The 17,633-nt window shown below is 45.5% G+C and overlaps 1 protein-coding gene across 1 annotated transcript in view; it reads left to right on the top strand.

The window, feature by feature from the left end:
- Nucleotides 1-9,599: 9,599 nt before the first annotated feature.
- The window catches only part of ERCC6L2 (ERCC excision repair 6 like 2), a 115,506-nt gene continuing 107,472 nt past the window's right edge, over nucleotides 9,600-17,633 (top strand). The window contains exons 1-2 of the mRNA XM_056126478.1: nucleotides 9,600-9,669; nucleotides 12,775-13,199. Coding sequence (XP_055982453.1) covers nucleotides 9,600-9,669; nucleotides 12,775-13,199 — 495 coding nt within the window. The remainder of the gene's footprint in view (nucleotides 9,670-12,774; nucleotides 13,200-17,633) is intronic.

The raw sequence follows: 17,633 nt of genomic DNA on the forward strand, positions 1-17,633 counted from the left end.
ACACATCATGTTACTGGTTTTGGCCTATAGAATACTTCATGGGAGCTTGCCAGGCTCTGCCATGTGGGCAGGATACTCTCCGTAGCTTGCAAGTTTCTCCGAGAGTGAAAACTAGACTATAAGAGGTCGTATGACAGCATAAGCGGCTGCGCACTTCTGGGAGCTTTGCTTTATAGTCTCTGGAGCTTGGCCTTCAATGGAATTTCATGGCGCCGGGGGGCATTTTGTGGGTGTAACTGCCTAGGTAATTGGAAAATGGGGGATCTGGGTGGAGGAGGCCCAGTCCCGATGCAAGCAGGCTTGGAGATCTCAGCCCTGGGACCCACTCACCCAGGTTCCTCTGCCGGTTCCATCATGTGTGAGGCTTGTCCAAGCATGTGGAGAGTGGCCTTGAGCATGGCTGTGGCTGGGTACCAGAGGTCTGTGGCTGCCGGGGCTCTGCTAGAGGCGAGGAGGGAAACTCAACCCACCCCTCGTCAAATTTACTATGACTGTTTAAATGTATTACTACCTGAGGAAAGGAGAAAGCAATTAGCACTGGATGGAATCCTGCTCTTGAGTGGGTCTCCTAGAAATCTGAAGTGCTGAACCCTCAGATGAGATTTTGTCCTTGAGTTAATCTCCTAAAGGGTTGGCTTTACCTCTTTGTTGTTATGACAGTGTATAATCTCACCTATGTCTACCTCCAGCCTTCATGATTTCTATATAAATATGCTGTAAAGAGAAAAAAAGGATGAGAACTGAGACTTTGGAGACTTTGGGACTTTAAGGTCTTTGAGGACAAGAGGTCTCTGTGACTAGAAGGAGGACTAGATGTTGACAATGACTGGATGTAGAGTATGATGAGACAAGGAAGAAAATGTAATGAGGTGAGGACTTTGAGGTCTATGAAGAAACTAGGATGATGGAACTATGATGACTGGGGACTATGACTAAAACAACCACTATAATTGTGCTGTAAGGGGAGAGATTAAACTACATTGGAGAGGAGAGAGAAATAAATTGTCTACCGACCAGACTGTGCCCAAGGCCCAGTTTCTCCATTCCCTCGGTCCTTCATTCATCTGTCACCATGGGCTGGCCAGGAAAACTTTTCTCAGCCACCAAATCCTTGGGTCCCACATGCGCACCCATGCCTTTTCTCTTAGAAACTAACACATATGCATCATATGGAATGAGAATCAGAAATCATTATTCTAAGTCTGATTTTTATTTTTACTTATAATTTTAGGTAACTCACCATCTCCTAAATTTTTAAAATTATCTTTAAACTAGAGCACTGGTTCAAAGGAACCTTAAAATTGCTTCAAGTCTAATATTCAATGATTCTATAAAACAAAAAATAGCATTGATGGGCTGGGGAGACAGTACAAAGGATAAGGTGCTTGTCTGGCAAATAGCTGACTTGGGTTCAATCCCCAGCATCATACATATAGTATCCCCCTGAGCCCCTCCAGGAATGAGCCCCAAGTACAGAGGCAGAAGTCAGTCCTGAACACTGCTCCTTCAAAATACAACAGAAAAAACACTGGTGAGCCTTCACAGTGCAGCAGTACTCATCATATACCGGAGACTAACCTGCCACTCATTTATATTTTTGCCATGACTGACTCATGTTAAATTGTCCTTTTGTTGACCTACCTTTGTTTATACTCTTTACTTGCAATAAACACAAAATAATGCTACCTCAATCACTTATACAGTTCACTATTAAGCACACTACCTTGTTACACAAAGTCTGTTATCTGTACCTTGTCCTAACATATCTTTTCCCTCATCCATCATTTACTTGATACAAATGACTAAAATTCTCAACTTGCACCTGTGATGACTGGAAGTAGAGGAGCCTTCGTTATAGGCTTCATATTGCTATGATCTGAATATTTGTGTCCTTTCTAAACTCATGAACTGAAATCCTGCTTTAATATTATGGTATTAGAAAGTAAGAACTTTGCCAGATTATGATGAGTTGGAGCCCTCACGATGAGTATTAAATGGTTTATTGTTTATTCTCCTCCACCCCTTCTCTGCCTTCCCTCAGTTGCTGTTTTTGTTAGGAAGACTGGGGCTTACACACACACCTAGCTATGGTACTCCCACATTTTTGTTCTGACTGTGGTGCTTAGGAGCAGTTGCACATCAGGAGCTGGTGCTTAAACACTTGGCCTCCCGATGCTCACTGAGATATGGATTCCATTAATTTAGTGCTTGCACTCATGTTCACTGGCGAGTCTACTCTTAGTTAAGGAATAAAATCTCTGGCTATGCTACTTGCTGGGAGTCACTGCTGCACTGATCACAGGCTCACCAGAGTTCACACTTGCTAACTATGGCTGGCACATAATTTTAGTTGTGCTGTGCACGAGGGGGCCACACCCCATTCTGTGTGTGCTTACACACCTGGTTGTGATACAGCAGGAAATCTCTTGAATTTCGAGGGATCTCATAGCAGAGCTGCTAGGCTCAGCACACATGGGCCACTTGGGATTTGAACTCATGACCACAGGTGTGAAAGGGACATGTTCTAAGCCCCTGAGCTATTCCTTTGAGCCCAGGATGAAGTGTTCTTTAAAAAAGGTTCCAGATCCTGCATCCTTCCACCATGGGAGAATACATCAAGGAGTTGCCCATTATCAACCAGGAGGAAGGTTTTTATAAGAATGTAAATATCAGAACCTTGATGAGATTTCCCAACCTTCAGAAGTAAAAAAAATAAATTCAATCAGTAAATCAGCTGCATGTTCTTACTATTATTATCAATGGAATGCAACCAATTAAAGTTCTGTAAATGCCTGCATAGCCATTGCTTGCACACGTTCATTGGGGATTGAACTCTTAGTTGAGGTGCAAGAACTCTGCACTACTCCTGGGCGTCACTGACTGACCACAGAGTCACCAGAGATCCCACTTGCTGATCATTGGCCAGCTGGACTGGCAGTCAGTGTGAGTGTACAAGGATGCAGTGGTGCCAGGAATTCCCTGGGCCACCTGGCAGTGCCTGGGAGCCTTTATGACCTCCAGGGCCTCAGTGTTGGGAACTGAACCTGGGGAAGAGGGTGCACAGGAGGCACAGTCCCTAACTCTTGCATTCTCTCTCCAGCCCAGATTCTGTGGCTTCTAATCTATCCAGTCTGTGTGTGATATAGCCAGAATTTGACCTTTACAGTGTGTATACTTTTAAGTGTAACCACCTTTCTCAAGAGACTCCGAATTCAAGTAATGCTTTTTCATTTTTTATTTTGTAGTTTCAACAGCTTTGTGCTAGATGCTCTTTGCCAATGACTTTGCATGATCTAGCTATAGGACTTCACTTGTACTGACTTCAGGAATTCCAGAATATTTTTTACTTTACCATGCACGGCGGGTTCTCCTCTCCTTTTGCTCTGCTGGTTACAGCCTTGGTGGCCCACACGATAACAGAGTACACTGATCGACCCACGATGCCGGGGAGAGCGCAATATCCATGTAACTACGGTGTGGCACCCATCACCCTGCAGATGTCACAGAAACAGCCTGGACGTTGCTCTCACGCCGAGTTCTACAAAGCCCGGTGCCCTTAGACGCTGCGTGGGACACGGCGATGATTCTCACGGGCCTCTGAGAGCTGCTGGCTCTGCAGTGGCGTTCTTCGGGAGCGGCTGTGTTCGGTGCCTCTGGCGTACCCGGCCGCTCGTCTGCCCGCAAGGACCCCGCGAGGACGCTCGCGCTCCCCGGGCCGAACCCCCGCGCCAGCAGCCCCGCGAGCCCCGACACACGGCCAGCCCCGAGGCAGGACTGCCCCGAGCAGCTCCTCTCGCGAGACTACAGCGGCCTCCGGGGATCAGCGGTGGGACGAGGCGAGCCCGGTCCTGCTCTCGCGAGATCCTGCGGTTCTCGTGGGACTTGATGCCGGCGGGCGCGCGCGGGGCCCTGGCGCGTCCTCGCGCTCTTCCCGTCGGAACGGGTCTCTCCGGCGGCTCCGGTGGCCGCCGCTGCTCCCCCGCCGGCCCCCGCCCTCCCGGCCCCCGGGCCCGCCGCGCCCCGCCGCCCCCCGCCCTCCCAGCCCGCCAACCACGCCGCCCCCGCCGCCCCTGCCGGGCTCGGAGCACCGGACGCGCTGTCCGGAGGGGGCGGGGCGGGTTGGGCCGCGCCCGCGTCCGGCCGCGCGATGGACCCCGGTGCCGTGGAGCTCCGCGCGGGAGCCGCAGGCAGAGGTACGGCCCGGGGTCCCCGCCCGGTGCAGCTCGCGGCCCGAGCCCCCGCCGTGCGGGGAGGTGGTCAGGCAGAGCCGCGTGCGGACCCCGGCCCCGCGCGCAGGGAGGGGCTGGGCCGGGGTCGTCGAGCAGGGCCCGGGGCGCGCAGGCACGGTCCAGAAATGTGGGTGCCCCGAGCCGCAGGGGCGCCGCGGCCGCAGGCCCGTTTCGGGGCAGGTCCGGTCCGGTCCGGTCCGGGACGGTCCCGGCCGCGCCGCCCGCCCGCTCGGCTGTGGGCGGGACGGAGCAGGTGCCCGGACACGCGGAGACACAGAGCAGGGGCTCCGACACGCGGAGAAGGTGCTCGAAGGGGCGGGTACGTGTTTCTGCGCCCGAGGTCAGTGTCCAGCACGGCCGACCTTCGAGCGTAGGCTCTGTATAAAAATACTTGTCAGACCTACGAGTTGAGGTTGAGATTTTGTGCTGGGTACCCAGGGTACAGCGGTGAACACTACGAGTTCAGACTCCGCTGGAGGGGCTGTACCTCTTAAGTGGAGGCGGACAGTAACAGTTACTTTGTGTTTTCTCTGGAAACAGAGATGGGACGGCCCCTTTAGATGGGAGGGTCAGAGAAAATACCTAGGGTGCTGCTCCCTGTTTGAGCAGAGATTGCCCAGAGGATGCTTTAGGCATTGGGAAGCAACTGAAAGCTCAGGGTGGAGACCCCAGAGGGTCTTTCTTGTGTGCTGGTGATAGAGCGGGTAGAAAGTGATGTCCGAGAAGGACCAGTCGGAGTTTTCTTCTCCCCACCACCTTGATCTCCCATTATGTTCAGCACTTTGGAGACTGAGAGTTTGGATCCAGCTCTCATTCAAACTTAACTGAATCTGTTTAGTTTTAGAAAATATCTGAACTCAGGAACCAAGTAGACTTCCAGAAATTGTGTAAAGCCTGTAAAATACACATACTGTATCAGTTGATAGATACTCCTCTTTTTAAAAATATATATGTAAAATGTGTTTTAAAAAAATATGTATATGTATATAAGCTATATATGTAGTCTTTTAAAAAATATATATGTATACAATATATATGTAATTAAAATATATATATTAAATTTTGTTTTATACTTGGATCTCGTGGTGATAATCATGTCTTACACCTGCTATTAATAACACTTTTAGAGCAATTCTGTGTTAATTTTGGAGTTACATGGAATACGTAAGACCTGCGGGTGTAAATTTTTCCCTTACACTTTATATAAACAGTGGTTTGCAAAGTTGTTCATGGTCATTTGTTATAGGAACTCAGTATTCCAACACCACTCCCACCACCATTACACCTTCTGTCCAATATTGTCTTCAGTTTTCCCAACCACCGATTAAGCCTCCCCTAATAGCAGGCCTTCAATAATTTATTTTATATTGCTTGTCAATAATTTAATAACAGAATGATGAAAAAATGTTTATGTAGAAGAAAGATGAATGGAGACGTTACTGGCACCCGCTCAAGTAAATCGATGAATAACGGGGAATCAAGTGATCAAGTAGAAGAAAGTGAAAGTTATATCTCACCATGGAGTCATATAAGAGATTACTGAGATGTTACAGGTTAAGCCCTCGCTATTAGTGTTTTGGTAATCAAATTGGTTGCCTTCTATTTTACCTCTCTATTTTACAATCTGGTGTGCTACTACCAATTTACTAGTGTGGTTTGAGATGCTGCTCCGGGACGTCAAGCATTTTTAAAGTCGGAATACAGCTGAAATTACATTTTTAACTGGGTCGTGGTGCGACTGCCAGGGCTTCCAGAAGTACAAAGGTGGGGGTAGCCCATCCTGACTCCGTGAAAACCTGGAGATTTCACTCACAAAACCTGCATACCTGAAGTTTTCAGCAGATTAATTTCTGGGTGAGACTCAGCTCAAGGTAGTGGAATCCAGCTGGGGGCATGGCGGCAGTTGTGGAGTTTGGGAGCCTTTGGCTACCCTGACAGATATTCTTTTGATTTCTTCTAAATGGAGTTTCTTGGTCTTTCTAATAGCACACTGATCCTCCAACGCACTTATTACAAGTTTCATGTTTGTATACTTTGATATCTTTCTCTCATAGCAGATGTTAAAGATTTGTAAGAGTTAAACTCAGCACATGATTGCTGAGTGCTTACTGTGTGCTGGTCCTGGGATCAAGTTTTAAATACAGACATGGCATTGGAAAGGAAATTACTTTGTAATCAGGACAGATTGAGATTGTTAACAACTAAAACCGTGGTAATAACACTGATACAAATGCTTATGATGCTGATTTGAGAGAGATTAAAGGGATGCTTTAAAATTTAGTTGATACCTGAGATGATTTGCAGGTCGCTAGACCACCTGCTAAACATGTTTCAGTTACCAGTTACATAGCAAATTGTAGTGTTACGTTGAAGCAGACAATATGTAGAGATTCTTAGGTCATAGTCATCTGGAATTGATTGATTGTGCAGTGGAGACTTATCAGAAGATAGAGAAGTACTCGTCCGTGTGTTTGTGATCAATATACATATGTTTATATGTATTATGAAATTATCGGTGGGTGGTAATGGTGGTGGTGCAGGAGCATCTTCTACATCCCCTACAGTTCTTGGGGGCTTCCTTTTTTTTTTTTTGCTTTTTGGGGTCTCACCTGATGATGCACAAGGGTTACTCCTGGCTCATGCACTCAGGAATTACTCCTGGCAGTGCTCAGGGGACCATATGGGATGCTGGGAATCGAACCCATGTCGGCTGTGTGCAAGGCAAACACCCTACCTGCTGTACTATTACTCCAGCCCCATTGGGGGCTTCCTTGACTACCTCTGGATCTTTCAGTCCCAGGAATGGAACCCAGGACCTCTTACACGAAAGGCATATATGCTAAGAATTTGAACCACATCCCTACACATCTTACATCTTATATTGGAAAATAGTGTTGCCACTCTGTGGGAGATGGAGAGTAAGGGGAAAGGTAGCAGCAGAGCCTATGGTAAAGTAGTGATTTGGGAGAAAGATGAAGTTGGCATTTTAGGGAAGAGGTTGGCAAACTGAAGCTATAAGGTCATATCGCTTGTTTTTGAAGGTCCTGTTAGAACATGGCCATGTCCACTTTTTTGGATTTGTGTTACAAGTCCTAGAGCAGCATAGGGCCAAAATCTGATGTTGCAAAAAATTTGTCAATAGTTGTATTAGAGAGATGAGAGCATGGAAGAAAGTGATATATTTTTTGATGCAAAACAATTAGGGCATTAGGATGTAGAGGGTAGTATAAAGAGGAGTTAGTTTTCTATCTTAGAAAGTTAGAAGAAGTTCAGAAAGGCTAGTTTGAACAAGGATTAATCACTATCACTTTTACAGTTGATTTCTTCATTTTTGTATCCATTGTATGGCACAGAACTGGTAAATAATTGAAATTAAGTCATGCATTGAATTATAAATAAATTCTTTAAAAATTAGGAGATACTTGCTGAGTAGTAAGTCACATGATAGAGAAAAGCACATTAAGAATTTCTAATAGTGGATGCCAGAGCAGTAGTACAGCAGGTAGGGTTCATACTTTGCATGGGACCAGCCGGGGTTTGATCTGCAGCTTCCCATGTGGTTTCCCCAGCACTGCCAGGAGTAATTCCTGAGTGCAGAGCCAGGAGTAACTCGAGAGTATTGCCTAGTGTGCTCCCCACCCCCAGTTTTCTAATAGTAGTTAATTTAGGTTTTATGTCAGATAGTATTAGTAGGAAACTAGAGGCCAATGACTTACCCGTTCCTCCTGTATAGTGGATCAAGGACTTAGTTGCATATTTAAATTATTTTAGAATATTATAATTCTGAAGAGCTTGAATCCAAAGAGCATATGGGCTGGAGTAAAGGCTCTCCTGTTGATCGTCGATTTGCTCGAGCGGGCCCAGTAACGTCTCCATTGGAGACTTTGTGGTTACTGTGTCTGGCATATCGAATACTCTCGGTAGCTTGCCGGGCTCTCCGAGATGGGCGGAGGAATCGAACTCGGGTCGGCCATGTTGGCTGCGTGCAAGGCAGACGCCCTACCCGCTGTGCTGAGCAGAGGCAATAAAACAGATTTTTCTCTGTGTACTTCTAATGTTAGTTATAATAATCTTACCAAAGTTAGTGGGAATAATGGTTTTACATTTTGAACAATTGATGAGAAATAGTACAGTGAATTTTTATAACATTCAAAAACCTAAGTTGAAATCATCTGGAGGATCCTAACAAACAAACATTGGCTATTTGACCTCAGTGAGAAATGAATGAGAATATAATTACTAGTATTCTTACAACTATAGACATACCATGTAGCATAACATTGGTTTGTTCTTCCTCCCTGGCTGCTGGAAGCTTGTGTTTGTTGATTGCCCCCCAACCTGTCAGTTACCTTTGTCTCCTGATCAGACTCAGACTTGTAAATATTGTCTTTCTGTTCTCCTAACTGCGCTTGGCTTGGTTAACTACTTCAGAGCAATAGCTTTTGTTTGGATATAGGAAGACAGTTGAAAAGACAAGCCTGTGGCTTGGGAGTTGATTGACTCCAGGTAATAAAACTCCTGGACATCTGCTCTCTCGACTTAAGCCTCATTTGCCCGCCCTTCCTAGATTCCCCTAAAGCAGGGTCCCGACTGGATGGACCCAGGGCAAACTGTGAGCTATGAACTACCCTGGCATCGAAATGGGCCTGGCCAAAGTGCCACAATGCTTATTTGTAAGTTAAGAGCTTGGTCATAGACAAATTCTGTCATGATCCAAAAAGTAATAACTAGATTTGGACCCTGCTGGGGTTAGGAATGATTGATACGGCCTGAGCACTGTAGTCTGAGTCTGTGGTGAGATGTCCCCAGGAGAGTCACCCTACAAGCATTAAAGTGTCTTTACTGTGTCTATACAGAATGATAAATATTACGAAGTAGAATTAAAGATGTTAATTAAGTTGCTGGTCTAAGGAGAGGAGAAACACACCTTAAAGGATCTTTTGCCCTCATGGGCTGTAGGTGGTTGGGAAGACTGGAAAAACAGTTTGATTGAGCTTCCTGTGGGGAGGAGTGATAGTACAGCCGGGTGTAGGGCATTTGCCTTGCACGCGGCCGACCCAGGTTCAATTCCGAGCTCCCATATAGTCGCCCAAGCACCGCCAGGAGTAATTCCTGAGTGTGTGAACTAGGTGTAACCCCTGTTGCATCACCGGGTATGACCCAAAAAGCAAAAATACAAAAAAAAAAAAAAACAACAAAAAAAACGGGGGGGGGGGGTAGCAAAAGAGTGGATTGAAGGAGACAGAGTTTGAGACAGAGACGGTAACAGAGGGACACAGAGGGACAAGGAGATTGGAGAGGAGTCATGGAGAGTGTTGTAGACCGAGTTAGAGAGTTGGAGAGAGCTGGGAGTGACGAGAGATTGAATAAATGGCAGCTAATCGGCAACTGGCTTGGCCCTCGTTCTTCCTTCGTCCATCCAAGGCAACAGCTGTCCTGGGTAAGGAAGCAGCTCGAGAGCACCAAACATGGGTGGCAAAAGAGAGCCGCCCAGAGAGCCAGTGAACATTCTTTAATGTGTAATCCCCGAGTGAAGTAGTTTACACAGCTCCGCACCAGAGGGGGATTTCACAATATCCGTCTGGGATTTTCTTTTAATAAGGAATTTTATTTGTAAAGTGAATGAATTTCTTACATTTGGTACCTTAAACTGCACCAAAACTCCCGGAGACTTCTCTTTCTTTATTCATAGTAGTTCATTTTTCTGAACAGAAAATGAAAGCTGTCATTGCTTTAATTTGTATAAAATAAGCAATTTGAGCACAAAATAATTCCACAAAGATAAAAGAATAATACAAATCTTAACAGAAAGATCTTGTAATTCAACTTTCTAGAATCTCAGTTTATAAAACCTAGAAGGGAATAAATGTGACCAAGTTGGCACACATCTTTATATTTGAAGTGGAGGTTCTCTTCGTTAGTTGTATACAAATTAAAGTAGTAGTTTTGAAGGTGAGAAAAAACTCTGGATAAAGGAAATAAAATGATTGAATGACAAAAAAAATACTCCTTTCTATAGTATTTTAACATACTGATTACCAATTCCTATTTTTATTACTCTACCACAGCTTGAGTGATACATTTTATGTTTACTAATTGTCAGTGGTATTTATTTATTTATTTTTTATGTAGAAATACTGCTATTTATTCAGCCACTGATTAGCTGATTGAATTGTGCATGAACTCCACCTTACTTTTTTAATTTTTTATAATTTTATTTATTGAGTCACCGTGAGAGCAGTTACAAAGCTTTCAGGTCTAAGTCTTGGTCATACAATGAAACACCCGTACCTTCACCAGTGCCCATTCTCCACCCCCAATAACCCCAGTATACCCCCATTCCACACCCTCCCTCTACCTGTGGGGCAGATGATTTCCACATTAGTCTCTCTACTTTGATCACATTCAATATTTTGACACCAGACTCACCATTATTATTTGAGATTTAATCCCAACACTCAGATCTGCTGAAAAGGCAACAGTAGACAATTTGTTTCTATTGCTGGTTATGAATAACATGATGGCATGTGACTGCAGTAGTGGCCACGCAATTTTGAAATTCCGAAATTTTAACACTTAAATCTGGAGGGATTTCTTCCAAGACCTCCTGGGATCCGAGATTTGCTCCCGAGTCTCTGGGATCATGGCCGTTAAGCAGCTTGATCAGGAGCCAGAAAGTCCGTTTGTGGGTGATGACTTGCGGTCTCATTGGGACGGGGAGGACAGAACTAGCTCCACCCTCATCCCGTGAGGCCCAATAAATTTTGTCACTGCAGGCCCAAGCCTGACTGTCCAATGGCCTCTGGAGGATGGTGGCCACCAAGTCACCAAGGGGGAGCAGGCAGAGGGACAGCACCCTTTCCTCCCTGGGGTGACCCAGCGACAGTAACCTACTGCTGGGTCCAGACACATTTCTGCAAAAGCCACTGGGTTTCGAGATTTGCTTCTGAGTCTCTGCGATCATGGCCATTAAGCAGCTTGATTAGGAGCAAGAGAGGCCGTTCATGGGCGATGACTTGGGGTCTCATTGGGGTGGGGAGGACAGGACCGGCTCCACCCCCATCCTATGAGGCTCCAAATGTCTTGTCACTGCGGGCCCAAACCTGACTGTCCAGTGGCCTCTGGAGGATGATGGCCACCAAGCTACCAGGGAGAAGCAGGCAGAGGGACAACACCCTTTCCCCCCTGGGGTGGCCCGCCGACAGTAACCTACTACGTGGTATGGATGCATTTCTGCCAAAAGCCGCTAGGTTTCGAGATTTGTTTCTAAGTGTCTGGGATCATAGCCGTTAAACAGCTTGATCAGGAGCCAGAGAGGCCATTTGTGGGTGATGACTTGGGATCTCATTGGGACGGGGAGGACAGGACTGGCTCCATCCCCATCCCATGAGGCCCAACAAGTTTCGTCACTTCGGGCCCAAGCCTCACTGTCCAATGGTCTCTGGAGGATGATGGCCACCAAGACGCCAAGGGGGAGCAGGCGGAGTAACAACACCCTTTCCCCCCTGGGGTGGCCTGGTGACAATAACCTACTGTGGGGTCCGGATGCATTTCTGCCAAAAGCCACTGAGTTTCGAGATTTGTTTCTGAGTCTCTGGGATCATTGCCGTTAAGCAGCTTGATCAGGAGCCAGAAAGGCCGTTTGTGGGCGATGACTTGGGGTCTCATTGGGGTGGGGAGGACAGGACCAGCTCCACCTCCATCCCGTGAGGTCCCACGTGTCTCGTCACTGTCGACTCAAACCTGACTGTCCAGTGACCTCTGGAGGATGGCGGCCACCGGGCTGCCAGGGGGAACAGGCCTATTCCCGCAACAGGCCTATTCCCACCTGGGTTGACCCAGCACCGGGAACCTACTGCAGGGACTGGACGCATTTCTGCCAAAAGCCACTGGGTTTTGAGATTTGTTTCTGAGTGTCTGGGATCATGGCCATTAAGCAGTTCAATCAGGAACCAGAGAGGCCATGCCTCCAATTATATTACTGAGCTGGAGGTGTTTCCCACATACCTAACTTTTGGCCGTTTACTTTCTTGGTAAACTTTGCCCCAAGTTTTTGGGGTCTGGCCAAAGGCACAGCAGCAGTTTTGGGGTATCTGGAAGTCTGAAGGTGCCATCAGGCTGCTGATGCACTCGCCTCACAGGTACAGATTGACCTGCTGGCCGCACCATACCTCTGTCAGTGGTATTTAATCATTAATATCAACCCTAGCTGTACACCAGTTCATCTTTTGTATTCCAATAACAACTAAACAAAATTATAAAATCAAATGCCCTTGGCACATATTCAGGAATTGGAGTCAACCTAGGTCTGATCTAAACAAATATGGAGATTATGATATACAGCCAGGGTGAGAACCTTGGCAATAAATTATGTACCGTTATATTACTGTAGGGGACTATCTTATGCTATGTTTTGGGAAGTGTACAGTTATTTGGGAAGAACATTTATATGAGATAATTTTTATGTGAATCCCCCCCCCTCCAGGAGAGAATTGAGGCATGCTATTTTGTAAGGTGAATTTAGTTTTTTTCTCTATTATCACAGGTATATGGTATCCAGGAGAACGATGTCTTGCGCCTTCGCCAGATAATGAAAAACTTTGTGAAGCAATCATAAAGTCTGTCACAGTGGATAAACATGGGAATCCACTTGCAGTCATCTTGTATTCAGATTTTCAAGAGAGAGAAGTACCTCTTAAAAGACTTCAAGAAACAAAACCTGTTAAAGACTGCTCCAGGAATTTCATATTTGATGATGAAGATTTGGAGAAACCTTATTTCCCAGATCAGATATTTCCTTCATCTGCTGTTGCCTTTCAATTATCAGAAGGTGGAGACTCTATCCCTTTTACTATTAACAGGTATCTGAGAGATTACCAAAGGGAAGGGGCCCAGTTTCTTTATGGACACTTCATCCAAGGAAGAGGATGTATTCTTGGTGATGACATGGGCCTGGGAAAAACAGTACAGGTATTGTTCTAATTACTTTATAATTAAATTTTAGTATTGTTGTTTTAGAATACATAGTCATCTTTATTATAATATTTTTTATCAGAATCATTTATAGACTGTCTTTGAAGGTTTGATAGAAGCCATTTGGGCTTAGAATGTTGTTTCAGGGGACAATTTTAATTATTTGTTTTCTTGCTTGTGTTTGGTCTCTTAGGATTTTCTGTTTACTCCTGATTATGTTTTGGGAGATTGTTTTATTTTAAAACTTTATCTGTTTCTTGTAGTGTCTCCAGTTTGATGTTCATAGAAATTTTTCTAACTCCTTCCTTTTCATTTCTGATATTCTTACAAGGGATTTTCTTTGTCAGTTTTGTTTTTCTTTTTCAGGCACCAGCTCTAGATGTCAATGAAATATTGTCTTTTATGATTTCTATTTATTTTATATCCTTTTGACAACTGACTTTAAGTTTTGTTCTTTTTATACATTCTTAAAGGTAAAGGTAAGGTAAAGGTCCTCCCGTTGATCGTCGATTTGCTCAAGCGGGCCCAGTAACATCTCCATTGGAGACTTTGTTGTTACTGTGTCTGGCATATCGAATAATCTCGGTAGCTTGCCGGGCTCTCCGAGAGGGGCGGAGGAATTGAACTCGGGTTGGCCATGTTGGCCGCTTGTAAGGCGAACGCCCTACCCGCTGTGCTATCGTTGGGATTAGTGTTGAAAATTTTCTTGTTTCTGGATATAATCCAATATTGCTGTGAAGTTCCTTCTCAATACTTCTTTTGCTGTGTTTCATATTTTCTGATAACTCATCTTTTATTTGCTGAAAATTTAAAACTTTGTTTTATTTTTTATAAAGTTGTTCACAGTTATTTGTTACATTTAATATTCCAACAACAATCCCACTGCCATTACATCTATACACCACCATATTTTAAATGTTTCTACCCCAACCCTCAACTTCTACCCCCAAAGCACAACCTAAATTTATTTTGTATTGCTTTTTATGAATAATCCACTAAAAATAGTCCAAAAAAATTTCTTAGAGGAAAGTATGTGAAGATTGTTGTATTTCATCCTGGAGACTTTAAGCCCTTATATAAGAATGAGATGTCATATGGCCACGTATGTGGCCACAAACTCCAGGAATTTTAAAATTTTAAATATGGTTATAAAACTGTGTTGATTTATTTTTTTTTAACTTGATGGTGACTTTGGGGTCCAGAGGCATCTCTATGGCGTATTGTTCTGTGTTGCTCTCTTCTGAAGAGATTTCTTTGTGAATGTCTGGATCTTGGCCGTTAATGAGATTACAAAGGGCCAGAGGCAGTTCCTGGGCATGACTGCCAGGCTACTGGAAACACAGGGAGATGGGTGGGGGGTGGGGGTCGCTATTCCTGACTCTGTGCAAGCCTGGATATTTCATACACCATTTTGGCATACCTGGGTTTTTCAGTGCTGCCATGTCAGTGAAGCCTTCAGGGTCAGCTGAATGAGACCCATTGTAGTTACTGGTTTTGGCATATCGAATACACAATGGATAGCTTGCCAGGCTCTTCCATGTGGGCGGAATACTCTCCGTAGCATGCCAGTCTTTCCGAGAGGGATAGAGGCTTTTGGGGCAACCTCTAATCGCCCTCATAGGTGTTACCATATTTGAACCCTATCAAATATGGTACGGCAATTCCGGAAGATGGGAATTTAGTGTCTTATGATGTGGCAAAATGGCCGCTTTGCGGCCGCGCGGGTCTGGAAAGCGTCCTGGAGTGTGGTGGTGGCTGGGTAGCGGAGGTAGTGTCAGTAGTGGAGGTCTACCAGTGGGGTCTTTATCTGGTCCCAGTAGGGGTAGGGTGGGTCTTCTGTGTGCAATCTGATCCCTGGGTCTCTGGTGGTTGGTGGAAGCAGAGAGGGCAGGGTAGGGTGGGGCTCCTGATTAGAATCCCTTTTTCACCTGTGATTGGTGGGAGCAAGCAGAGAATCTCTGTCCCTGGGTCCGTTGAGCCTGGAGTCCAAGGTCTCAGAGAGTTTCGCTTATCTTGTTCTGTGGGTCTTCAGTCGTGCATGAGTCTCGGCCGGAGCTGCCACGCGGGTCTGGAAAGCGTTCTAGAGTCTGGCAGCGGCTAGGTAGTGGAGGTAGTGTCAGCCTGCTGTCAGTACTCATCAATACACTGGCTCGGCTCTTCACACGCTACCTGTCTGAATGCAAAGTTCCATCCCAATGGAAAACCAGCAGGACCGTACTACTGTTCAAGAAGGGAGACGTCCATGACCTTGGCAACTATTGCCCAATCTGCCTATTGTCTGTCATCTACAAGTTACTCTCTCAAGTCATCCTAAATAGGATTGGCAGAACACTAGATGAAGGACAACCATGCGAGCAAGCAGGGTTCCGCAAAGGATTCAGCACCATCGACCATATCCACACGATAACTAAGCTCATTGAGGTTTCTCGGGAGTTCAAGATGCCGCTCTGTTTAACATTCATTGATTTAAAGAAGGCCTTTGATTCTGTTGAGACGGAAGCGGTCATTGAAGCCCTAGCCAATCAGGGCATTCAAGCCCAATACATCAAGATCCTCCGTGAGCTGTATTGCGGATTCACTACCAGGATCTCACCATTCTACAAAGAAGTAATCATTGATGTCAAGAGAGGGGTTCGGCAGGGTGATACCATTTCACCGAAACTCTTCAGTGCCACCCTCAAGAACATCATGCGACGACTGGAATGGGAAGGAATGGGAATGAAGATAGATGGTCGGCAACTACACCACCTCCGCTTTGCTGATAACATTGTTCTAATAACACCAAACATTAGTAAAGCAGCACAAATGCTGGCCGACTTTGACCGTGAGTGTGGAAAGGTAGGACTACAGCTGAATCTTACGAAGACAATGTTTATGAGAAACAGCCTCATTCCTGATGCCCCATTTGCTCTCAACGGAACAACCATCTCCAAATGCAACAGCTATGTGTACCTAGGTCGAGAAGTCAACATGACAAATGACCTGGCACCTGAGCTTTGCAGGAGGAAGAGAGTGGCTTGGAACGCCTTCAAGAACGTCGAAGAAATAGCTAAGAGGACGAAGAACCTTCAGCTCCGGGCACATCTCTTTGATTCCACTGTTCTTCCTGCATTAACATATGCCTCCGAGACCTGGGCCCTACGCAAACAGGATGAGAACGCTATTCAGGTCTCCCAAAGAGGAATTGAAAGAGCTATGCTTGGAATATCACGTTTTACTCAAATGAGAGAAAGAATCCAGAGTTCCGACATCTGTCGACGATCAAGAATCAGGGACGCTGTCTCATTTGCCAAGGTGTCAAAAATCAGATGGGCTGGTCAGATAATGAGATTTAAAGACGACCGCTGGACTAGAGCTGTTACCGACTGGATTCCACAGAATGTCAAAAGTCTGTGTGGCCGCCCACCTACCAGATGGTCAGACTTCTTCATCAAGATCATGAACAATCAGTTTGAGGCTCTTCATGTTCCCAGAGCGAACAGATGCCATTGGGCTACACTAGCATGCGACAGGGACAAATGGAGACGTTACTGGCGCCTGCTCGAGCAAATCGAGACTAATGGGAAGATAAGTGATTAAGTGATTAAGTGGGTTTTCCAGCAAATTCACTCAAGGGTGAGGCTTGTCCAAGCCTTTAAAATTTTCTTTTTGATTTCCTCTATGACCCAATAATGATTTAGTAGCATGTTGTTTAGTCTCCAAATGTTAGACTTTTCTTTCCAGTTTATCTTCATGGTTGATTTTTATTTCTCTTCATTGTGATCCAAAACAGATACTTATGTGATTTTAGTTTTCATTACTTTATTGAGAGAGTGAAGAGCCTGTAAATGTCAATTAAGACTACTTGGTCAAAATTCTATATTGAGAGGTGTTTCCTTATTAATATCCTGTTTTTTTAACCTCCCCATCTGAGAGTGAGATGTTAATGGTTGTTCCATAGACGTGTAAATTATTTTTTTTCAGTCTTCATTTTAGGGACTGGAGAGATAGTATAGTGGGTAGACCACTTGTCTTCTTACTCTGGCATTCCATGCGGTCCCAGAGCATAAAGCCAGGAGTAAACCTTGAGCACCGCCAGTATGGACCCCTCCACATTCCTCCAAATACAACAAACACGTCTAATTTTAGCATTTGTGTATGTGATTGTGTAATTTTGTGATTATATTTTTTGCTCCACCCAGATCCCCCATCTTCCAGTAGCTAGGTGTCATACCCACCAACTGGGTATAAAACTCAGCTCCTGGAAGAGAACAGTGAAGAGTCTCCTGCCCCCGCCCCTGGCTGTCCTCGCCGGGCCCCCTTGGAGGGGAGTGGGTCAAGTTTCCCTCCCTGCCCCGACCAGGGCTTCAGCAGCCGAAGACCTCCAGAACCAGCCACCACCATGCTGAGACCACTCTCCACACGCATGACGGTACCAGCAGAGGAACAAAG

Source organism: Sorex fumeus, unplaced genomic scaffold, assembly GCF_029834395.1.
Source record: "Sorex fumeus unplaced genomic scaffold, SorFum_2.1 ptg000063l, whole genome shotgun sequence".
Classification (NCBI taxonomy): domain Eukaryota; kingdom Metazoa; phylum Chordata; class Mammalia; order Eulipotyphla; family Soricidae; genus Sorex; species Sorex fumeus.